At 43.6% G+C, this 24,387-nt stretch overlaps 2 protein-coding genes across 2 annotated transcripts; both read right to left on the bottom strand.

Annotated features, from left to right (window-relative positions):
- Positions 1 to 523: 523 nt before the first annotated feature.
- LOC120017681 (prolyl 4-hydroxylase subunit alpha-1-like) lies at positions 524 to 19,243 on the bottom strand. Its single transcript, XM_038960606.1, has 15 exons — positions 18,992 to 19,243; positions 9,900 to 9,997; positions 9,531 to 9,627; positions 9,292 to 9,443; positions 8,970 to 9,107; positions 8,652 to 8,891; positions 8,023 to 8,246; positions 7,626 to 7,802; positions 6,744 to 6,814; positions 3,537 to 3,636; positions 3,394 to 3,447; positions 2,868 to 2,933; positions 2,668 to 2,736; positions 2,458 to 2,554; positions 524 to 1,699 (listed from the first exon to the last, which is right to left on the bottom strand). The coding sequence occupies exons 2-15, from the start codon at positions 9,994 to 9,996 to the stop codon at positions 1,629 to 1,631; spliced, it is 1,653 nt and encodes a 550-aa protein (XP_038816534.1). The 5' UTR covers position 9,997; positions 18,992 to 19,243; the 3' UTR covers positions 524 to 1,628.
- A 1,598-nt stretch (positions 19,244 to 20,841) lies between these two features.
- On the bottom strand, positions 20,842 to 23,046 carry LOC120017800 (serine/threonine/tyrosine-interacting-like protein 1). Its single transcript, XM_038960772.1, has 5 exons — positions 23,027 to 23,046; positions 22,701 to 22,843; positions 22,062 to 22,269; positions 21,637 to 21,773; positions 20,842 to 21,494 (listed from the first exon to the last, which is right to left on the bottom strand). The coding sequence occupies exons 1-5, from the start codon at positions 23,044 to 23,046 to the stop codon at positions 20,842 to 20,844; spliced, it is 1,161 nt and encodes a 386-aa protein (XP_038816700.1).
- Between the last annotated feature and the right edge of the window lie 1,341 nt (positions 23,047 to 24,387).

Below are 24,387 nucleotides of genomic sequence, written 5' to 3'. Positions count from 1 at the left end.
CACACATAAACAGTACATAGCATCTCACATCCATTGTAGCTTTTATAAACCATCATAGACTACAGTACTTCCTATTGGATATTTTAGTGAAGATGGCCTACAAAACACCCACCTGAAAATGTAGGGGTCATAGCTGAGGGCTTTAAAAATGTAGTTGATGAGAGTGTCACGCCTTGACCTTAGAGATCCTTTTAATTCTCTATTTGGTTAGGTCAGGGTGTGACTAGGGTGGGCAATCTATGTTTTCTATTTCTTTGTTGGCCGGGTATGGTTCCCAATCAGAGGCAGCTGTCTATCGTTGTCTCTGATTGGGGATCATACTTAGGCAGCCTTTTTTCCACCTGTAGTTTGTGGGATCTTGTTTTTGGTACTGTGCTGTTTAGCCCTACTAGACGTTTTGTATTTGTTGTTTTTTCGGTGTTCATTAAATAAAGAAAGATGTACGCCTACCACACTGCACCTTGGTCCGATCCTTCCATCGACGAACGTAACAGAGAGGGAAAAAAACAACATCACTCAGGTGGGTAGCAATGACATTTAGACTTTATTTCTATAGAAAATATTAATTTCACACTTCCAAAAATATTCCTGCATATTTGAAAGGATGTACAAACCACACAATGGGTGAATCTTGTCAGATATAAATATCATGTTTCTTCCTTGAGGCCCCCAGATAGTATTACATAAAGAAACAGGCCTCAAAATACTTTTCAGTGGGGAAAACACCAGAAATTCTTTGTCTTGCCTTCTAAAAAAACACCACTACTTTTTATGGATGGGCCCACATCTATACACTTTAAGGTTGCATGAATCTGAGTGAATTTTCCAAGATTTTAAAGACACCATGTCCAATGTTTCTCCCTCCCTCTTTTCCATCACACAAATGGGGAAGCGCAACTCATCTGTATGGCCAAAGAATCAAATGTTCTGTTAAAAACGTGAGTGAGTATTCAAATCCAAAGTCAGTTAAATACCAAACCAGATCTTAAAAAACAAATGATACCCCAGCTATAAACAGTTAAACGTCAGATAAGATTGTCTGTGCTGTACGTGGGAGTGTATGTCTGTGTGTGTGGTGTGTGTTTTTGAGAGAGATATGTTAGTATAAACTGGAGTGACATCAGTGTTGAAATAAGAGATGGAGTAAACACTTGACCTGAATTGAGAAAACAGTCCATGGAATACTATGGACATGCACTTAGAGAGGAGATATTATTTACATTAGAACAGAGCAAGATGCAGAACCTGTGCTCTGAAATGACAATTTTTTGCTGTGTACAGAGCCCGTAAAAAGTGCAAACAAAGACATAAGGGTGAACACACGTATTCATTTGAGACATATCAAAGAGCCATGAGAGCACCATGTCAGTCAGAACACCACTAATACTGTCCAAGCTGAAAGCCCCAAAACATCCTGGGCTCAGAGGTACAGAGCGGGGGTAAGGAACGGATGACGTGAAGGAGGGAGGAAGAGGAGGAGAAGGAGGGATGCCAATGGCCCACTTTTCACGGCCTGTCATCCACAGCAGTGCTCTCAGACCCTGGGGTTGAAGAGGGGTAGAGGAAGAGAAGGATAGAGGAGGAGAGGGGTAGAGGAAGAGGGCATGGAAGGGAAAAGCCTTCCCTCATCATGCAGTCTCATTCAGGCCACAGGGTCGCCGGAACTCCTGCCCTCTTTCATGGATCCATTTGTTTGATACTGAGGGTGACAAGGAGAACAGAGAAAGACGTTAGCTACTGTACCATAGCCTAGTCTGGTAAAAAATCTACAGTACTCTAGTCTGCAATACTGTGTACAAAACATTAGGAAAATCTGCTCTTTCCATGACATAGACTGAGCAGGTGAATCCAGGTGAAAGCTATGACTTGTTAAATCCACTTCAATCAGTGTAGATGAAGGAGAGGAGAAAGGTTCAAGAAGGATTTTTAAGCCTTTAGACAATTGAGACATGGATTATGTATGTGTGCCATCCAGATGGTGAATGGGCATGGCAAAATATTTAAGTGCCTTTGAACTGGGTATGGTAGTAGTAGGTTTTTCACTCTCAACAGTTTCCCGTGTGTATTAAGAATGGTCCACCATCCAAAGGACATCCAGCCAACTTGACACAACTGTGGGAAACATTGGGGTCAACATGGGCCAGCATCCCAGTGGAACGCTTTCGACACCTTGTAGAGTCCATGCCCCGATGATTTGAGGCTGTTTCTGAGGTCAACTCAATATTAGGAAGGTGTTCTTAATGTTTTGTACACTCAGTTTATATCAGAGAACTTGGTGAAGACCACAACAATGATCACTTGAGAAAAGTAAAGGAATGACCGTGGTGGGAGTTATAACTACAGATTTAGGAATTACAATACTAGTAATAATGGTCATTTAATAGGATGTCTATGGTTATAACAGTGTCATAGACATTTACACAGCTACATTTAGGTCGTTTCAACACACAAACTCACCCCACTTGTTGCCCACCAATACTGGGCAGGCTGCGTGCCTTGTACTGTAGTCTCCCTCCCCACTGGGAAACAGGTTGTACCAGAACACGGCAGTCCCCTGTAATACATCACACACAGTAGAGACAGGTTACAGGGAACTATGTACCTACAGTCATACACATACTGTAGGCTGCAAATACACATGCTCATTGCTCACAAGCATTTAGTCACCTTTTTGGGCCATACTGCAGCACCCACATCTGGGAATACTGTAGCACCTCCTGCTGCCACGTCACTCATCTAGAACCGAGAAAACAGGAACTAGTCATCAACTATTATCACCGTGGACTCTTCAAGAGACCAAAAAAATAGTATTTATTTTAGGGCAGGGGGCAAAGAAGGAAGCAGTCTCATGAATACAGAGCACTCACATAGAAAAGCCAGGTGGCTATGCGGTTTCCAGTTCCCAGCTCTTTGAAGGCATCAGGCTCATCTTTCTGTAGAGCGAGAAACACAAGTTATCATGACATCACGTGATCATTATGAGCAGAAATGCCACATCCTAAGTGTCACTGTTGCCCATTCAATTTTGTTGTTTACATAAAAGACTCTAACAACACCATCAAAACAGCTCAGAGTTATTTGAATTTTGGAATTCTGTTCCAAAGTAATCCCACGCATAATAGAGAGATATATCATTTGACTAAAACATAATCATTTCAAGCCTTGCTAACATTTGTGTACAATCACATACAGTATATCTGTTTGGGCTTCTTGCGGTCAATTTGCAGTCTACAAATTATTAGTAATTATGGTCCGGCCCCCTGTCCATCTGCTCAAGAAAAAAATAGTCTAGCTGCTGAATCTAGTTGATGATCCCTGCTATATGCAATCCAAAAACATCTTACAGCAATAATGTGTGCAGTCATTAAATCAAGGCTGCAGGGCAATACTAACCCGTCCAAAGTCAAAGTGGGGCTCATACTGCCCACCCACACCATAGTTTGCAACCTGCAAAGCAACAGTGAGATCATTAATATTGGAAATGTAACTGTCAACCATCTCAAACAACGACACACACTCAAACACACACACTTTACCTGCAACTCTTCCGCAGTGTCCATCTCCAGTCCTGTGAGGTCCTCAATCCGCTGGTTTATCTGGTCAATCATTGGGTGTTCATACGCTGTCAGCCAAGCACTGGGACAGGGGAAGGACACAGGGGTGCAGGGATAACAGGTCAAATACAGGGTGTGTAAATCGTCACAGGGGGGTGGTAGAGTCACTATAGTATAGTAGTTATTACGGATGAACAGTCTAGGAGAGAGAGAGAACAGACAAAGCATGCTGCAAGCTACTGCTGAAGATGAAATATATACACTACAGTAGGTTCATGTGTTACGTGCAGATGATACATGAGAAGTGGGAGGAGCGTTGAGACAGGAAGAGGAAGGACTTTAGAAAGCGTCCCGACAGAGTCTCCAATCAGCTCAGCGTACATTGGTCAGAGTGAAGTTTAGGAGTAACTAAATAAAGTTGTGTGTATTATTTATGTACTTTTCAATCATGTAAGCCTTCTATAGGCTGAAGCTCTGAGTTTGCAGTCATCGCGTGACTTGGGAGAGTTCTGGAGGTCACAAGGGCTTTGGTGGTTGATGAGTTTACTTTAGGGGCCCAGAGGGGAGATTTTTTTGAATGCTTTTAGTGAACACTACCAGTCTTTCACCATCCACCCTGGCCCAGTGGTCTAAACCACCCCCTCCAACAGGGAGCATTCCATTCTCACTGGGAGTCATGGCTTCTTTCACATATCATATAAAGACGTGACAATAACTTATCTGTCATTTCATGGACCTCAAGATTATTTTGTAGTCGTTTTTCTGGGTCATGCACCACAGGGCACAGTGTGAAAATGAAAAAGCGTCAAACCACAGAAAATAGCATTAAAATGGTAGATTCTCTGCTTAATAGATTTGCCATACACTGCATAAAGTGAGAGTTGTAGCAGTTGTGGCCGTAATGTTTTCACGGCGAGAGGGCTAAAGTTTGAGGTCCATTCAAGTTCAGCCATCTGCTCTACACACACCATCCCTTTTTATTGGATACATTGTTGAATCTCTCAGCCAATAAGATGACTCCTCTTTCCCAGTGCAATACACTGTGTGTATTACTTAATACTGAAATTCCTTGTAAGGTTAGCCAAATTCAAAACTAAGATGTGTGTTAGTCTATGTGTGTGTGAGTAAAGTGATTTATTAGAAGTTGCTGTTAGGGAAGTGAAGACAGTAAAACATAAATTGGACATGATAGAGTGCTGGTTAGGTCAAAAAGTTTCTCTTCCTTCAAATTCTCTCCCCTGCTGTGATTACTCTCCCACTTTGACCTCGTTGTCAGTTTAAATGAGGTTCACGCTCAGTTCAGTTAACCCTTCACCACACACACAGTTGCACATACTTCAACACGAAGACACAGACCCAGACCCACAGGCAGATAGACACACACACACATCTACACTTGCATGCAGACACACGTGCACACCCTAGCAAACACACACACAAATACACACTCCAATATACACAGTAATAAGCAGGGGCAGTAAAACCAAAGTGATGTGGGGTGGTATGGGGGTGGTATGGGTGTGGCATGAGCATTTCTATTTTTAAGAAGATGAAAGTTATTAAAAGAACTATGACTAAAGATTGGCATGTTACATTTACATTTACATTTAAGTCATTTAGCAGACGCTCTTATCCAGAGCGACTTACAAATTGGTGCATTCACCTTATGATATCCAGTGGAACAGCCACTTTACAATAGTGCATCTAAATCTTTCAAGGGGGGGGGGGGGGGGTTAGAAGGATTACTTTATCCTATCCTAGATATTCCTTAAAGAGGTGGGGTTTCAGGTGTCTCCGGAAGGTGGTGATTGACTCCGCTGACCTGGCGTCGTGAGGGAGTTTGTTCCACCATGTTCCCCTACAATCAGCAGTCTGACCATAGATTGGGGTTGTCTGGTGTATTAGTGGTGTATCTACACAAGTGGGCACTCACTATTCATCAAAATTATGAACTGAGAGAGAGAGCGAGAGAGAGGGAATGTGGGTGGATGTGCGTTCGTTCGTGTGCACAAACTTGAGGTGTAATTGGCCCTGTCTGCACAGTAGCACAGAGGAGGAGAGAAGACAGAATGACCTCATTCATCTGATTGTAAGAGAGCAGCATAGATTCATTGCAGAAAAAGGTGGTGAGGTGGCCCTACTGACCCAAAGACATGCCAAAACCTGGATAGCACATCCTGGGGATGCAGGGCAGGTCAGGTGGTATGGTATGGGAGACCAGAGGGGATGGGGGGGGGGTCTCTGGAGACCCAAATGTATTATGACCTTTGACCCCTTACCTCTTGGAGACTCTGTACATGGCCGTGGTGAGTTTCCCAGTTAGGGGGTCATGTACTGTGGCTGCCATAGCTAGTTGCCCGGGCACAAGAAAAAACAGACAGAGAGAGAGAGAGAGGTAACACACCAAAACGATAGATGAAGTAGAGGGAAACGGGAAGTGAAAGAAACAGAGAGAGGAGAGAGAAAAGCAGATTTGGTCACAAGCGGTTAATGTTATTCCAGCAGTATGCCAGGGGTTGTTTCAGGGCCAGTCCTTTAACCCAAGGGTAGTATAACTTAATGGTTTATTCTCTAGTTTAGGAGAATAGTTTAGGAGAATGCTGAACTAGTGATTCCCTCTACTTCCAATTTGTAAGTCGCTCTGGATAAGAGCGTCTGCTAAATGACTTAAATGTAAATGTAAATGTACATTAGTGATGAAAGGAACAGAGTATTTGTGAAAAGTACTGCTCCCGACACACCCTTAGTTGGCCAAAAGCAACTACACCTTTTCTCCTCCCACTCCACTGGGTTCATATCCTAGAGAACTCCTGAGCAGAAACACATTTTCACCACAGACAGGACCATACAATCATCTCTCCTTATTCATTAGCTTATACTCTGAACTTCTAGAACACCCCTGAACTATTCTAGAATCTGATTTATGGTTAGACTAAGAAAATGAATCAGAGAGAGAGTGAAGGAGGGTTCAGTAAAAGTATGGTTCCGTGCTTCTGCAGAGGAGTCTTTCAGCGTTGGAGGGAGGGAGGAATACGGTCCGGACACAGAGGCATAGGCCAGTGGCAGGTGTAAGAGGAGGGGTTTGAGCTGGGGTGCGAATGAGGAGAGGGTTTATGGGTGCTCCCCCTCCTGTTCCACCCCTCCCCTTGACACCCTCCTCCCCCCTGCCTGCACCTGGCTACACCTTACCTCTTGCTGATCCTGTAGGGGGCAGTCTCGAGCACACCAGTGATGGGGTTGGAGATGGTGGCCCGGCGGAGCTATAAGGCAGGGAGAGGGGGTTTAGAGGGTACCCTGACACCACCTTCATCACCCACCTCCACCCCCCAGACCCTGCTTTGCGTGGGCTAACAGGGCTCAACCTACCTCCACTTCCATGGCTATTTGATATACACCCCTCACCACACACACTAAAAGCTTGCTGTTCCCTCTGAGAATACGTCCTGTCTAACCATTTATAGCAATAGGCCTTTGTCTGAAAATCACTTTTTTCATGGACTCTTGGCAACTACTACTTGGTCAACATCAAGTTCAAAGACCTCTACTAATAGTCTGAATATGTGTCTAGAAGTAAGTCAACACTCATTGAATTGATCAATACATACTGTCATCCCACTGGGCAAAAACTGGTTGAATCAATGTTGTTTCCATGTCTGACTGATTGGATTTGAAAAAGTCATCAATGTAAGGAAATGTTGTCTTTTAACCTAAATCCAATGACATGGTGACATGTTTTGTTGAATTGATGTTAGTTGACAACTCAACCAAATGTAAATCAAAACTAGACGTTGAAATGATGTTTGTGCCCAGTGGGAAGAGTGTTTATGTTTAGCATGAACATTTCCTATTCATTCTGTCTACTAGTGGCCTTGACTCTGCAGACACAGCTGCAGCTGGTCAGACAGTTACTAGTACGAGCCTCTCTGATTACCACAGAACATATCCACAGCAAATCCACTTCTGTAGGACCATGAAACCCTTCTCTCAGACACATCTGTGTGGCCATGACACCCTTCTGAACCCTTATTATCTCAATATAGCACACACACACTGACAGAGAGTGGAACTCACTCTGGGCTTGGCCAGCTCTTTGACCTTCTCAATCTCGCCGTGAGAGATGATGTCATGGTAGCGGACTATGTAGGGCCGGTCCCACTCATCCTCCTGCTTCACCGGGCTCAGGAGGTACTTGGGGTGACCGTGGTTGTCAAAGTAACGGCAGAAAAGCCGTCTCTGTCTGCGGGGGGTCTACAAGGCAGAGACGGGGTGGATAGAGGGAGGTAAGACAGACAGATTTACACGTACAGACGTAGGATCTTAATTTGAGCCAGTTGCTATAGCAGGAAAATAATCCTGCAGTAACAGGAAATATTCATTATTATGTTGATTATAATGAATGGACATTTTTGTAGGGGTTGATACATTTTTCGTGTGTGTGTGTGTGTGTGAGTGAGTAATTCCTCCTCACCAGCTTGATGCCCTCCCCTCGACACAGCATCTCATACATCTTCCTCTCTGGGACAGGCTCCCTGAAGCGCTTCTTCTTCTTGGAGGCATCACTCGTCAGTCTCTTCCTTCGCTCCTTGCCCTCCTCCCGGGCCTTCTGGGCCTCCTGGGCCTGGGCCTTCCTCTGATTTATCAGTTGAAACTCAAAGTACTTCAGGTTGCCGTTGGCACGCTGGTGTTCCGGGTCTGGAGTGAGGTGAGAGAGGGGACAGTGAGATGGAATACTGATGCTCATACAGTAAACAGACAAGGAAGAGTCATTTAGAATTTTCATCTGGATCTATCTGAATCACTAACTTCAGACCCTACTGCCACCTGGGACATTTCATGAGTAATCCTCTATACCAGTTTATGATGGGCATACAGGACAGCAACTGTTGTTCAATGATTCACCCGGAGGGCATCATATTCCCTCAGCACTCATTAACATTCACAGTGTTACACTACCAGTTAACCTCCAAGTATACCCATCCCATAACTTAGCTCCTTTAGTGTGCTCTCCTTTAACTCTGTCAGTGTGTCCTTCAAATCCTCGCTCCCGGTGTGACTAGTTTAACTCCTTTCATTCTGAGCCGCATTAGGGTAACTCACCCAGCATGAGTAGCCTCTTGGTGAGCTCCAGGGCCCTGCCTAGATCCCCCTGCTGGTAAATAGCATAGCTGAGGTAGTCCAACACGGTGACCTTGTCCACGGTAGACTCCTCTCCTTCGTCCAGCTGCTTTAGGGCCTGTTCCGTCCATAGCTCAGTGTGGTAGTAGTCCACCTCGCTGTAGGCAATTTTCCCCAGCTCAAAGCAGTCCTCCACTGTCATGGGGCTCTTGTGCGTCACTCCTGTGGATGAGTCAGTGATTACAAACCTACAAATTATGAAAGGCCTGAGGTTCTCTCTCTAGCGCTCCCTAACATTACCTGGCAGGTCTCCTGTAGAGATGGTGATGGTGTCCAGTCTGTAGGTGTCCTGCAGTCTGAGCAGTGCCTTGGCTGCGCCTGTCTGGTCCTCATCGGTAGGGAAGTGTTGCCTCTGGAGGGTCAGGTTAGAGATGAAGCCTGAGAGAAGGACAGAGATCCTCATTAGTGAGGATGCTCACTGTGAGCATCTAAAAGACAAACAAACATTGCAGCAAATATTTTATGTTAAAAAACTAGTATCTGTCATTTCTGCTTTGTGACTACTTTTCAACTTCCTTTTCATCTCTTCTAATGTGAACTTCATAGTGTCATCATATCTAACCGTCCTTGGTGTCCTTCAGCACCAGGCTCTCCAGGTCTCCCCATTCTGTGTTCAGCCTCTTCATCAGTTTGAAGGCGTTGACCGGGTTTCCCAGGAAGCCCTCGGGGTCCTGCATGGCTATGGCTGATAACACATCCAGCTTCTCTGCCCACCTAAGAGAGGGATGGGAGAAGAGACACAATTCAGCTACTCTGTGTGCGTGTGCGTGTGCGTGTGCGCGTGTGCGTGTGGACACTCACTGTTTAACCTGCTTCAGCTTGTTCTCCTCTGCCGTGATATAATTCTTCAGTGAAGTGACTAAGTCTTTCTCTGTGTACAACAGATCTGTCATGTGACCTAAGGGAGGAAAATGCACACATTATCAAACTTTATTTTAAGTTTAGTTAAACCAATCATACACATGATGATAAGGAATACACTGTGTACTATATCTTTCAACTTCTGTGTAGATGAGAAAAAATAAGAACCCGTACTTTCGGGTAGAAACCCGTACTTCCGGGTAGATAAAATGCACAGTATGTGCTTGACAGACAGGCTTTGAGGGCAGACCCAACACCTGTCTCACAACCATATGACTATGTATCTCATAGGGACGGGAGGAGTCTCACCGATGGATGTGTAAAAGTCACTGTGGGCTGAAAGAGTCTGGAACAGGCAGCTCAACACCAGTAAATACCACCAACACTGTCCCTCCATCCTGGACATACTGGGAGAGAGAAAGACAGAGAGATAGAGAGAGAGAGAGGGGGTGGCAGAGAGAGGAAAAGAGAGGAGGCCAGAATGAGGAGGAGTGAAAGAAGGACAATGAACGTATGTTGTTTGCTCACTCGAACACTCTGTCAGCTAATGTACTAGAAATAGTCATAATCAACAGGGGCGTTCCCTTTTGACAGAATGGTCCAATGATCTACAGGAGAGAATTTATTGATGAAGAATATAATTGCGAATTATATTTCCCAGAATTTCTCCGATACATGTGAAACTTATAGCATCATAGTCCACTCATCTTTTCCCCCAGAGTTTAGACTATCCTGACACACAGGTCAGAAAACACATACAATTAGCTATACCTGTGCTGCCTCTCAAATACTTAAAATAGAAGTGGGAATGGACATTCCTTGAAGGCAGGACAAACCCTAACCCTGGCTGTCTGCAGGCTGACACAGCAAGGCCTCAATCCTCAACCCCCAAAGAGTGGTTTCGTCAGTGTGAGGCCGTGGAAGAATAAGCCATAGGGAAATAGCAAACAGAAAAAAGAAAGGGAGTGTTAGTGTGTGGGTGGGTGTGTGCATGCATGCGCGTGTGTTAGTGTGTTTCAAAGAGAGTAGTCCTCTAAAACAGTATTACATTGAATGACTTCCTCTCTGCCTCACCCACCACACTGAGATGAATATAACCCCTTGGATGTGGCCATAGAGTGCCTAGCTTGGCACATGAGCTCTGGAGTTGGCACTGTCATGGCTTTTGCCTGGCTGCCCCTATCTAGACATGACTTAGCCCTGCGGGAGTGGTACTGTGCTCTTCCTACCCCCATAGCGAGCCTCCACTAGTCGTCCAGTGTGTGTGTGTCAGGGAAGTAGCGTGGGCCTTGTTTGAACAAACATGCCTGTCTATATTGCCCTCAGGGATGGACATGGAGGCGGACGGATGGGCCAGAAATGGGAGGAGGGGAGGAGGGGACTTCACACATAGACATTACCTCTATTTCACAAACACACGTCCCTATTAGCCTGGGGTCTTTAAAACACACAGACAATACCTCATCAATAGAGACAAGTCCACATTGCGGGAAACTTTAACACTGGAAGTTCCGTGAATGCTACAGTACTATCCAGCAGATTTCTCTATTTAGCAACAAAAATGAATCACCCCTCTACACATTAGCTTATCTAGCATACCTACTACTCATTAAGCATGTAAGAACGAATGGCAACATTGGACAAAGCCTGCAGTATAACCTCTCTGTGTTAACAGTAGCTGATCTGGCTGAAAGCAGTAGCACTCTTTGTCCTGTAGCTGACACACACCCAATTCATCCTAGCATAAGAGTTTATATTGTTTAAATACTGCTGGCAAAACATAACTAAGAACAGGTGCATACATCTAAATCCTAGCTGCACTGATACGGAAATACCAATCTGGCAACCTCGAAGATAGTTTGGAAGACACTTGACACAGGACTGACGATCACTAACATCTAAAACATACAAGCTGGTGACACACATCTGCATTCTACTGTGCACATGAGATGAAGGCTGAGGAAGTAGGAAGGACCCAAAAAATAAGGTCACAAGTACAATTTCTAATATTTGGATATCTATAATTATGGCATATAGGATTACCTTTACGCATAACTCACCATATTATGAATAAGGAGGTCAAAGAGAGACAGGATTGAAAGCAGCACCAATATGAAGTATATATAAAAAATACTAACCCGCTGCCAATGTAAAGGTCATTGCACGTACCTTCCCCCCTCTGGCACCAACTCAGCCAACAGAGACTCTATCTACTGAAGGTTTAGGTAATGGACAGGCTTAGGCAAGTCCTCATTTTCTTAAACAGAGTGAGGATTTGATTGAAAACAAAGGAAACACATACAGGTGATATTTCTATGAAGGTCAACAGGGAGTGGAAAGAGCCAGAAGCCAAGAACTGTAAGTGCAAAACGGTGGGTACACGTTAAATGCTTTATACGTTCACGTGTTAAATTCTATTTATCACAGAGAGACACAGAGTTGTCTTACACAGTACTACACCACTTACAGTAATGTTTCTCACTGGTGCTCAAATGAAAGTAACACTTCACTTATGAGTTTTATAGCAGATTGGCAGCATAAGAATATCAACCTTATTGCAGAGTGCAGAGTGACAGTAGTGACAGTGTCACTGTTATGATAATGGCCTCAAAGTGTTATGCCAGAGCATGTAAAGTGTTACTGTTAATTACCAAGCCTCTAAGAGAGCCACTAACCTCAAATGGCTGCTCTACAGACGCCCGTACGTAACTGGGTTTCAACTAGCAGTAACCAGTCCCAGGAGAAATCACTTTGCCTGTATAGAAAACAGATGAACCACTTTACAAAATGAGTCTGCGTTCTTTCCCTGAGGTTTAACCTCCTTGGACCAATAATCCGTTAGTACTTGTCATATGCCTGTAGGGCCTACTTGTTTCAAACAAGCCTGAGGTTAGTGTTATCCAGTGCTACTGTAGAGTTAAGTCCTTTTACGTCAACTCTCTCATTACACTGTGTTACCTGGGAAACACACACACCTCAATGAGGTTCAATCACTCATTCACAGTTTGAGGCTTATGTCCAAGCTACACTTACAGAAGTCAGTCATTACCCTCCAGTTACTAACGCATGGCAAATAGAGGGCAAGTCAGTGGGAAAATTAAATATTGACAAGGGATAGACAAGGGATAGACAAGGGATAGACAAGGGATAGACAAGGGATAGACAAGGGATAGACAAGGGATGGACAAGGGATGGACAAGGGATTGGCAAAGCAGCTGGTGGTTATATTAGGTAATAGAGGTATTGTGCCAGTGCCACAGACAGAATATCACTTGTGAGTGAAAAAACCTTCCCGGTCTGTCAATCACATTTTTTTTAGTTTTAGATCATTAGCCTCACATTGTTACAGTTTCGCCATTTGTGAAGTGAAGTTGTAATATAACTAATGACTGTATTAAATTTGCTTTAAAAGGGAGTTATAGGGGCTGTTAGTGTATTTCAAAGGCTGGATGAAACACACACAGTCATGACTAACCTTTGGATGACCAGACTAAGTGTCAACATCCTACACTATTAGAATGAAACCTTCCTGTGTCTGACCAAAGTGAGCATTCTGGTACTTCAAACGCACGCGCGCGCACACCCACACGCACGCACACATCCTTATTGTATGATGTTGAATTCAGACTACTGTTTGAGCTTTGTTTCACCTTCAACTGGAATATCTTATAAGCACAGGGGGTGGCAGGTAGCCTAGTGGTTAGCGTGTTGGGCCAGTAACTGAAAGGTTGCTGGATTGAATCCCAGAGCTGACAAGGCAAAAATTTGTCATTCTGCCCCTGAACAAGGCAGTTAACCCACTGTTCCCCGGTAGGCCATCATTGTAAATAAGAATTTGTTCTTAACTGACTTGCCTAGTTAAATAAAAATCACCTGATATGATAGATGCTAACTGATCTGTTATGATCACAAAGACAAAAAAGGGTTCCAGGTAGAACCCTCTCTGGAAATCAGTTCTAACTGGAACCAAAAAGGGTTCTTCAAAGGGTTCTTCTATGGGGAAAGCCGAAGAACCCATTTAGGTTCTTGATAGCACCTATTTTTCTAAGAGTGTAGGCCATGGAGAAATTTCAGACTGCATGACTTCACACTTGAAATGTAGATATGAAGGCTCCATTCCTGTGGTTTTCAGGGAGAGTCGTGGAGCACCCATCTGTACAGATATTCTGTAAAACCTGCAATATCCTAGACATACAAAAGCACTGATATTATAGAAGAGAAGTATTAACCTCGCAAGTCATTTAATAAAGGTCTTATCTTTACAATTTTATACAACATAAACCATACAATGCAGGGGCGCAACTTTCACTGGGGACGGGGGACATGCCCCCCCTCACATTCTGAAATTGCATTTTTATCCCCCCCAGTTTTATCATTGGAATGTGATACAAAACGAGGCCACGGTGGGACCATGCGGACGTCTCCGAGTGGTCGGGTAGGCTGTTTGGAGTGTTATATCCGACTGGATCAAAAAAATGTAATAAGAATTATTATTATTATTCCCCCCCCCCACTTCTAAAACCAAAGTTGCGCCCCTGATACAATGACCCCACACTATAGGTGGAAATCCAGAAATGATCGACACCGACAAAACCGACCACTTATCATGGAGATTTTGCTGATATTGTTCATTACAATAAATAACCTATAGGGCGCTACTAGAGAAATGTGAAGTTTGAAATTAAATACGTTTGCTAATATGGGTGATTGTTAATAGGACAATTGATAGCTACAACCTTCAAAGTAATATTGTTATCCTCAGTCGTAATTCTTTAACAGTGGCCATGGTTTTCACAAAAAGACCCCACTAGATTAAGTGTGCCATACAAGGGCACCAACACACAAGAGCTCAAAATGCACCATTTGACAGGACATCATTGGCCCAGTTTAGTATTATCCTGGTCTGGTGAGAAATGTCAGTGAAAGGGGAGGCTCAAAGGTCACACAACCTGACACCAAAAACAAACTTGAAATGTGACATCAATTCATTCTATTACTATAGTCCATATATTTGAGGGCTGCTGAAGCCCAAATACTTACATAAACCTGAAAGGTAAAAAATCCCCAAACTGTACTACAGTCATTTTTGGGAGAATAACAACCTGGATGCAGGGGTAGACGTAACATAGTAAATGTAAATCCAGGATACTCAAATTAGTATGATATGTTACGTTTCGTATGGTACTGTATGTGTTAACTTCTTATGGCTGCAAGGGGCAGTATTGAGTAGCCAGTTAAATCGTGCCCATTTCAAACGGCCTCGTACTCAATTCTTGCTCGTACAATATGCATATTATTATTACTATTGGATAGAAAACACTCTCTAGTTTCTAAAACCGTTTGAATTATTTCTCTGAGTGAAACAGAACTCATTCTGCAGCACATTTCCTGACCAGGAAGTGGAATGTCAGAAATCGATGCTCTGTTCAACTTCCTGCCTATACATGGGCATGATAAGTAAGAGTCTACGTACACTTCATACACCTTCCCCTGGTTGTCAAGAGGCGGTGAGAGAAGAAATTTCGTGTTTATCTTGGTCTGAGGTGGAATTAAAGCTCTTTGTATGACGTGACCGTCCATTTCCTGTTTCTGGAGCGCGCGAAAGGGGACATGGATTTGCCTTCTGTTTAGCTGTCGTTATGGACGACTAACATCTCCGGTTTAGATTTTATTTGATACATGTGACCATATCATCGTAAAGTATGTTTTTTCAATATAGTTTAATCAGATTATTGAAATTTTTTCGGGAGTTTTGCCGTGTTCCGTTCTCTGACTTTGTTGACGTTGGAGAGATCCGTGCCACTTGGCAAGTGCCCATGCTAAATCAAGAGGGAAATTTGCCGTTCCAGATCCAAACAACGACTGTTCTGGACAAAGGACACCTTGTCCAACATTCTGACGGAAGATCACCAAAAGTAAGAAACATTTTATGATGCTATTTCTAATATCTGTCGTGCATGTGAACTGGTCGTCGGCGCCCAAGTGTTTCTGGCTATTGTGGCTACGCTAATATAACGCTATATTGTGTTTTCGCTGTAAAACACTTGATAAATCGGAAATATTGTCTGGAATCACAAGATGCCTGTCTTTCAATTGCTGTACACTATGTATTTTTCAGAAATGTTTTATGATGAGTATTTAGTTATTTGGCGTTGGTGTCTGTAATTTTTCTGTCTGCTTTCGGTGCAATTTCTGACTGTAGCTGCAATGTAAACTATGATTTATACCTGAAATATGCACATTTTTCTAACAAAACATATGCTATACAATAAATATGTTATCAGACTGTCATCTGATGAAGTTGTTTCTTGGTTAGTGGCTATTTATATCTTTATTTGGTCGAATTTGTGATAGCTACTGATGGAGTAAAAAACTGATGGAGTAAGAAAAGTGGTGTCTTTTGCTAACGTGGTTAGCTAATAGATTTACATATTCTGTCTTCCCTGTAAAACATTTTAAAAATCGGACATGTTGGCTTGATTCACAAGATGTGTACCTTTCATATGCTGTATTGGACTTGTTAATGTGTGAAAGTTAAATATTTAAAAAAAATATCTTTTGAATTTCGCACCCTGCACTTTGAGCTGGCTGTTGTCATAAGTGTACCGACGTCGGGCTTGCACGCCAAACAGGTTAATTTGTGGATGTCCATCATCCATTTAGTATGATATGTTACTAATTGCAATTTGTACAATATGTTACTAATTGCAATTCATACAATATGTTATGAATTTGAAAAACATAAGATATATTACAAATTCCAATTTGTTGTGACTAACGTTACCAAGGTGGCTAATGCTAACATTAGCTAGGTGGCTAATGTTAGCTAGGCTAGGGGATAAGGTTAGGAGTTATGTTAAACGGTTAGGTTTAGCTAACATGCTAAGTAGTTGCAAAGTTGTTAATTAGCACAAATTCGAAACTTGTCTGTGATGAGATTCGAACATGTTGCATGACATTCTCATTATATGCCTACCCAGCCACCCTACTTTCGTATTTGTGTTAAGTAACCTTCTGTCTTATGTAACCATGCCAAGCTTAACATACTCAATTTAGTGTTCCGGATTTAAGTCCCTACCGGCCAAACCCTCCCTAACCCGGACGACACTAGGCCAATTGTGCGTCACCCCATGGACCTCCCGGTCGCGACAGAGCCTGGGCTCAAACCCAGAGTCTCTGATGGCACAGCTAGCACTGCAATGCAGTGCCTTAGACCACTGCGCCACCCGGGAGACATCAAAAAATATTTTATATTTGAGATTTTTCAAATAGCGACCCTTTGCCTTGATGGCTGCTTTTCCTTCACTCTGCGGTCCGACTGATCCCAAACCATCTCAATTTGGTTGAGGTCGGGGGTTTGTGGAGGCCAGGTCATCTGTTGCAGCACTCCATCACTCTCCTTCTTGGTAAAATAGCTCTTCCTAGAAGTGTGTTGGGTCATTGTAATGTTGAAAAACAAATGATAGTCCCACTAAGCCCAAACCAGATGGGATGGCGTATCGCTGCAGAATTCTGTGGTAGCCATGCTGGTTAAGTGTGCTTTGAATTCTAAACAAATCACAGACAGTGTCACCAGCAAAGCACCCCCACACCATAACACCTCCTCCTCCATGCTTTACGGTGGGAAATAGACATGCGGAGATCATCCGTTCACCCACACCGTGTCTCACAAAGACATGGCGGCTGGAACCAAAAATCTCCAATTTGGACTCCAGACCAAAGGACAAATTTCCACTGGTCTAATGTCCATTGCTCGTGTTTCTTGGACCAAGCAAGTCTCTTCTTATTGGTGTCCTTTAGTAATGGTTTATTTGCAGCAATTCGACCATGAAGGCCTGATTTACACAGTCTCCTCTGAACAGTTGATGCTGAGATGTGTCTGTTCCCTGAACTCTTTGAAGCATTTATTTGGGCTGCATTTTCTGAGGCTGGTAACTCTAATGGACTTATCCTCTGCAGCAGAGATAACTCTGGGTCTTCCTTTCCTGTGGCAGTCCTCATGAGAGCCAGTTTCATCATAGCGCTTGATGGTTTTTGCAACTGCACTTGAAGAAACTTGAAAAGTTCTTGAAATTTTCCGTATTGATTGACCTTCATGTCTTAAACTAATGATGAACTGTTGTTTCTCTTTGCTTATTTGAGCTGTTCTTGCCATAATATGGACTTGGTCTTTTACCAAATAGGACTATCTTCTGTATAACCCCCTTCCTTGTCACAACACAACTGATTGGCTCAAACGTATTAAGGAAAGAAATTCCACAAATTAACTTTTAAGAAGGCACACCTGTTCATTGAAATGCATTCCATGTGACTATCTCATGAAGCTGGTTGAGATAATGGCAAGAGTGTGCAAAGCTGTCATCAAGGCAAAGGGTGGCTATTTGAAGAGTCTCAAATCTCAAATATATTTTGATCTGTTTAACACTTTTTTGGTTACCACATGATTCCATATGTGTTATTTCATAGTTTTGATGTCTTCACTATTATTCTACAATGTAGAAAATAGTAAAAATAAAGAAAAACCCTTGAATGAGTAGGTGTTCCAAAACTTTTGACCGGTAGTGTAGTTATGAGTGAAAGTTCCAGAATCAGTCAGAGAGAAGGTGGAGAGTACTGCCACGTCTTCGCCCCTCCCCCGCAAGGACGTTTCTTAGGATGTGAGTTTGTGAATGATGTGATTGCTCTACTACCTGCAATCGGCAAGAAACTGGATATTGAGACAATTTGTTAATTCAGTAAGTAACTCAGTTAGCCCCTTAAGCCAATAAACACAATTTGCCTTTGTAGGTCAGTAAACACACGTTAATTTTGTAACAACGTGTGCATAAATGACTTGCCGCTATGTAACAATCACTAACAACGATGTAACAGCCACGGTTGTCGATTTCGTTTAGTGTCAGGTTTATTCATTTTAGCCAAGGAAGGCTTGTAACATTTCCTTTTGATAGCCTGCTAGTGCCATGGCATATTCATAAGTATGTCACTTTTAAAAAATAGCCTAATAAAGCAATATCTGGAACGTTTTCATAGCATTCTAGTCTATTGAGACGGAGAGATTTCGCAGGCACAGTCATGTGTAAATAAACTCATACCCACGTTGTATCGGAATTTTACGCAGTGGATGGGTTTGGAATAGGATGCCTGGCGCTAGGTTTTGTGCGTAAAGTAGGCTACAAATAAATAAATGACAAGACGAGTTTGATTGATAGAATAGAGACAATAGACTGACTAAAAGCAATTGATATCACATATTGGACATGCAACGTGTTTGTAGAGAAAGTTATTGAGAAAGTTATCTATTAATAATACAGGTCTCATCCGATATGGTAATCAAATTTAACACTAGGCTAGGTTTAAACAAACAGATAATTGTCAACATGCAAACAAACATGAATTATTACCGAAATGATAAGAGAGACTTGTCTTGGAACGGTGGCACAAAAACACTCCGGTGGCCAAAATATATTCCCGGCAGCCGCTCGCAAGCTCTCCAAAGGTGTCCCTGCTCGTTGCTTTGGTACCGTTTATGACAGCCCCAACCTCCAGTCGCTCTTATCCTCAGCGTGTCATCGGTCCTCGGCTCGCCATCTGGCGGCAGGTTCTATCCTCGGAAACTGCTACGTGCAGAGTCGCACACACGCACTCAACCCTAGTTTGGTACTGGGGAATTTCAGGGGAGAATTTTTGAGCATGCGTCCACACCAATTCTGAAGTGTTCCCTTACTTCCCTGTCATTATTGGGATATAACAATTAGCATGGACGTTTTGCTCCAGACACGTGATAAAATGATGTTACTCCTAAATATGATGAAGAATTAGTCTGTTAGGCATTCCAGAATGCACTACTGTTTACAGTGTGTATTGTGGATGACCACTGGTGTTTGGTTTATGTCCACATCTGAACACTTTTACATTCAATTAGCCTAGACCCAAGCCCTACTAAAAAAAGTTTTTGTCCTTTTATGTTGGTTGATTCTTACTTTGACAGTTTGCCCCTAAAAATGTAATATGTGTATGCAAATAATTTAAGCAATGTAAGCCATTATAGGCCCTTAGCCTAAAGGCCAGGCTCCAAAAGTCACACCAAACTTAATTTTTCTATTTGGATTTATTTACTGTAAGTTTCATGGCTATTTCTTTAACAGGCACAGGTACTAAGAACTTTTTGGCCAATTTCACCCCAGTAGTAGGAGGCGGGGTCATTTATCATGTGGTCCTTCCACATTCCAGAAGATTCTTGATCTGCTTCCCAGTTTTTCTAGAAGGAAGCTGGCTGGAGAGAGCTGCAGGGGAGGAGCTTGGTGTATGTGGGGGGGGGGGGGGGGGGGGGCAATACAGCCACATTTAGTCACATTCAGTCTTATGAATCAAATGGGATAATCCACTGTTAGCCCTGTGTACAGAAACGGCCATCTATTAATTTGGAAGAAAGTACCTTTCTGCATGGTACAGTCAGTGTGAACAAACTCTTGTATGTGTGTCCACTTTTGTATTGGGGAAAAAAGAACTCAATACCCATTCTCCTTTATCCCTGCAGTGACCTGTTCACAGTTTTTAAAACACACTATTGTACCAATTTATGTAGGTTACTTCCTCCATTTCCTCCGCCTTTCTTTACTCCATTCAAAGGCCTGGACACAGGTGTAAACGATATGGCAATAACAACCCAACTTTGACCACTTGAGGCCCTTTCAACTGGAATTTATGTCCACGTGTTTCATACACAGAGCATCCTCACTTTGAATGCAAAATGTCTAGTAGCCACCAGATGACTCTGCTTTCTTCTAAGCATAACTGTTCAGTAGTTTTATGTTCAGTGATAGGAGAAACAGGGAAATATGTTTATATTATTCGTAGCTCTACCAGGTCCCAGACAAAATATTAGAGCTGAACAAGTTTCTAACCAAGCTTTGAATACACAGATGGCCTCTGCATAAGCTGGTATCAGCACTGATGCAAATACATTCACTTCCTCTCCCCTTATCCACTGTAATGCTGCAACATCAGCGTCCCAGTGTTCTGAAAAAACATCATCCCTCAAATAACCCTTAATAAAATACAGTCCTAGACCTAGGGCAACAATGACAAAGAAAACCAAACAGCTTAAAGTTATTAAGACCATCAAGGTCATACAACTCTCCCAATGAGTCTTTAAAAACGCCATTATTTGAATCACAGTGGGCTCTGTCCACAGTCCACCTCCCTCTCCATGAATTATGCACAGAAACTGCACTGCGCAAACCACATAACTTCACAGGCGGATGTCGTCCAGCGAGGTAAGCCTTCGTCCGAACAGCTGCTCCTCGTAGGTCAACAGCTGCAGCAGGAAGTTCACGTTGGGCGCCGTGCATGCTCTCCTCTCCTTCAGCCAGCGGATGGCGTGCAGCAGTGTCCACCGCTGGTGCTGCATTAGGAAGGCTAGCGTTAGCGCCGAGCTACGGCTCCGCCCCATGCTGCAGTGCACCAGCACCCTACCCCCAACCTCGCTGCTCAGGGCCCCAGCAATGAACCTCGCCGCCTGGGGCAGCGCCTCCACCAAGTCCTGCTGGGCGTCATCGCTCAGCCGCAGCCTAAGGTAGCTGAGGGTGCTGGGAAATGCATCAGGGTATTCAGCCGTAGCGTTGACCACATGGGTGATGTTAAGGTTCTCAAGGATGTGGTAGTCAGAGGCCTGGGCAGCTGAGCCCTGGTAGAGCTCCCCCTCCAGGATCTCAGAGGGGTAGATGGTGAGGGCGTACCTGTCGGGCTCTAGAAGAGCCATGCGGGAGGTGCAGAGGAAGGGGTAGAGGGTGTGGAAGGCGGCGAAGCCCCCTAGGAGGATGACAGGGTCCATGCCCAGGTCACTGAGCTGGAAGAAGCAGCGCTGGAGGAACGGGGAGGCTGCCCTAGCCTCCACACTGCCCACTGATACACACACAGACAGACATAAAACAACCACACAGTGAAGGTTAGAAGGGTGCTTTTGTGTTGCTGAGGTTGTACAGTGTCTGTGTTGATTGTGTCTGATGCTCCCTATGTTGTAGCAAAGGAGTGTGCAGTGTATTACCTGGGCTGTGGCCCTCCTCAGCGTACAGCAATATGATAGAGAACTCCTGGAGCTGCACACAGCTGATCAGACAGCCCAGATCTGGGTGGATCACTGTCACACTAGCCCTGGCTGTAACCAGATGACTCTGCTTGTACCTGACAACCAATGAACACACACATATCAACACAATGCTTTTACAGTAAGTATTTGTATTTATTATGAATCCCCATTAGTTCCTGCCAAGGCAGAAGCTACTCTTCCTGGGGTCCAGCAAAATGAAGGCAGTTATACAATTTTAACAGATTTCACAACACATTAAGTCTGTGCCCTCAGGCCCCTACACTACTTCCACGTATCTACAACAAGTCTGTGAGGTGTGATCAAGTGGCTACATTGGGTGTGCATGTTTGTGTTCTGAAGGTGTGTTGCGTGAGTGCTCCCACCTCTCTGCACTGCGACAGTCCAGGATGAGGATGTAATTCGGATCATGTAGAGCGGGATGTCCAGCCTCTGCATTCAACAGGTTATATACCTGCTGGGGGGTGATGTAGCCTCGCTGCACACTCACCCTCTCTGGGAAGGCAGGAATTAACACCTCCTGCACCTCAGGCTCACACACTACTGGACAACAGTATGCACACACACATGTACCTGCGCTCACACACACACACATCAGAGAAAATCATACACACAGAGCCGAAATGCATATTGCAATCAATGTTCAACTGGCGACTGGGTTCAGCTTGCAGGCACCCGGCCCGCCACAAGGAGTCGCTAGAGCGTGATGATGATGAGCCAAGTAAAGCCCCATCAGCCAAACCCTCCCCTCGCCCGGACAATTGTGTGCCGTCCTATGGGACTCCCGGCCATGGCCGATCGTGGCACAGCCCAGGAATGAACCCAGGTCTGTAGTAACGCATCTAGCATTGCTATACAGTGCTTTAGACCGCTGCACCACTCGGGAGGCCCAGATTGTGGTCCTTTGATCATAAATCCCCTCATGATAACTCCAGTCACAACTTTAAATCCACATTTATACTTAATCTTATATCCACTTGATCTAATATGGGCTGATAACCTACCTTGGGTCTGTCTCTGCACTGGAGTCAGTGTGTGACATTGGGATGATTTGATAGTACCATTGACCTTCCTGTAGGGGGTGTTGTTTTTAGGTTGCAAGGCGTTGCTGCGTTTTCTGGATGGTTCTATACGACAGTTAGTCACTCTGAGACAAATACACAAAGACAGAGCTGCATTACCCAGCGTTAACAAAGGACATTAGATGTATTATTTATTCAGCAATATATTTGACCAACAGAATTATATTCTTCAGGGATGCATGCAACCCATATTAGACTACTGACACAAGCTGAGATGCCTATAGCTAGCAGTTAGACCTTACACTCACCTGGACACCACTATGCCCATGTTGTTTCCCAGTGCCAGACATTTGGGAGGCGCAGCTGCTGCCCCCTAATCAGGGAGATATCCTTCCATAGTGAGAATAGTCAAAATTTCTGGCAAATTCTTGACTAGCCAACCAAATATATATATGGTTAAATGTCTGTCAAATTGCCACAAAACTGGTTTGCTTGGCTCCGATGTAAAAGAGTTGTTTTCCTTGCCTTTTTTCTCAGTCACTCTCACACCTCCTTGTCAGGGCCTTATTTTAGCGGGTTGCCTTGACGACTTAGCAGTGATAAGTACTCTAGAATGCCACATGGGTGCTGGCTGTGACAGGTGAGGGAGGAGAGTGATAGAAAGAAGAGAACGGCCTTCGGTCTCACTCTACCATATAGTCAGACCATGAACACCACCCCAAATCAGGTTTTCCTCATGGACCCCTGTTGTATGACTCCATCGCTCCCAAATCAAATGATTCTGTCAATAATTATTCTATATTATTCTACAATCGACAGATCCATTAAACACCTCCAACATGTTCAACAGATATTTCAATTGTTGATCTTTTTATGAATACCTATGGCAGTCATAGACACTGAAATATATTAGGGGTATAAGCTTATATGATTATACAATACAACACAACCACACAATGGTGAGGACATCAGCTTGATTAATTATTTTAATAAGTAGAACTGTTGATGTTACTGATAAAGTATCAACCAATCTTGATGAATCCATCTCTCCAGGTTCCATCAAAGTACTGTGTTGTGTGCTAGTTTGATCAGGCATGTTGCTATAGTACCCTGGCTATGCATTAGGTCCTCTCTGCTGTTTGAATACAGAGACCAGAGAACCTCCTTCTCTTCTCAAGTCACATGAGTCTGTTTACTTTGAGCGCTTTGCCCAGATGGCTGCATGGCTCAGGTTACTACACATTTCTGAGGTGTTGTGAAGTTTGGTAGGGAGATACAGAGGCCAGCTAGTACACACACTCACATGCATGTTCTGTGTTCACTAACACATGTATTTTCAGTAATTTGTTCAGGCAACAAAAAAAAACTTTTTCAGAAATACTTGATAATTGCTGTTCTCCTCTGCTGGAATAGCACAGGAGTGTCAGTGTTGCGGAGAGTTAGGACAGAGAGAGAGAGAGACAGAGAGAGCGAGAGGAGAGAGAAATATGACATTTAAAATGTCTCTGTGAGTGTAATGTTTACTGTACATTTTTTATTGTTTATTTCACTATTGTTTATTATCTATTTTACTTTCTTTGGCAATGTAAACATATGTTTCCCATGCCAATAAGGCCCTTTGAATGGGGGGGGGGGGGTCAACAATGTCACAAGCAGATGTCTGTACCAC

This window comes from Salvelinus namaycush, chromosome 22 (assembly GCF_016432855.1).
Source record: "Salvelinus namaycush isolate Seneca chromosome 22, SaNama_1.0, whole genome shotgun sequence".
Lineage (NCBI taxonomy): Eukaryota > Metazoa > Chordata > Actinopteri > Salmoniformes > Salmonidae > Salvelinus > Salvelinus namaycush.
This window is presented reverse-complemented; position numbering and strand designations above follow the sequence as displayed.

Bases quoted from the DNA above. Each gene is read 5' to 3' on its own strand.
- LOC120017681 (XM_038960606.1), bottom strand. From the start codon at position 9,996: ATGTCCAGGATGGAGGGACAGTGTTGGTGGTATTTACTGGTGTTGAGC. The intron at 9,444-9,530 runs GTGAGTGTCCAC...TCCCTCTCTTAG, and splicing joins AAGCTGAAGCAGGTTAAACA to GTGGGCAGAGAAGCTGGATG. The intron at 9,108-9,291 runs GTTAGATATGAT...TCCTTCTCTCAG, and splicing joins GCTGAAGGACACCAAGGACG to GCTTCATCTCTAACCTGACC.
- LOC120017800 (XM_038960772.1), bottom strand. From the start codon at position 23,046: ATGGGCATAGTGGTGTCCAG. The intron at 22,844-23,026 runs GTGAGTGTAAGG...TATTTGTCTCAG, and splicing joins ATGGGCATAGTGGTGTCCAG to AGTGACTAACTGTCGTATAG. The intron at 21,774-22,061 runs GTGGGAGCACTC...ATTGGTTGTCAG, and splicing joins GACTGTCGCAGTGCAGAGAG to GTACAAGCAGAGTCATCTGG.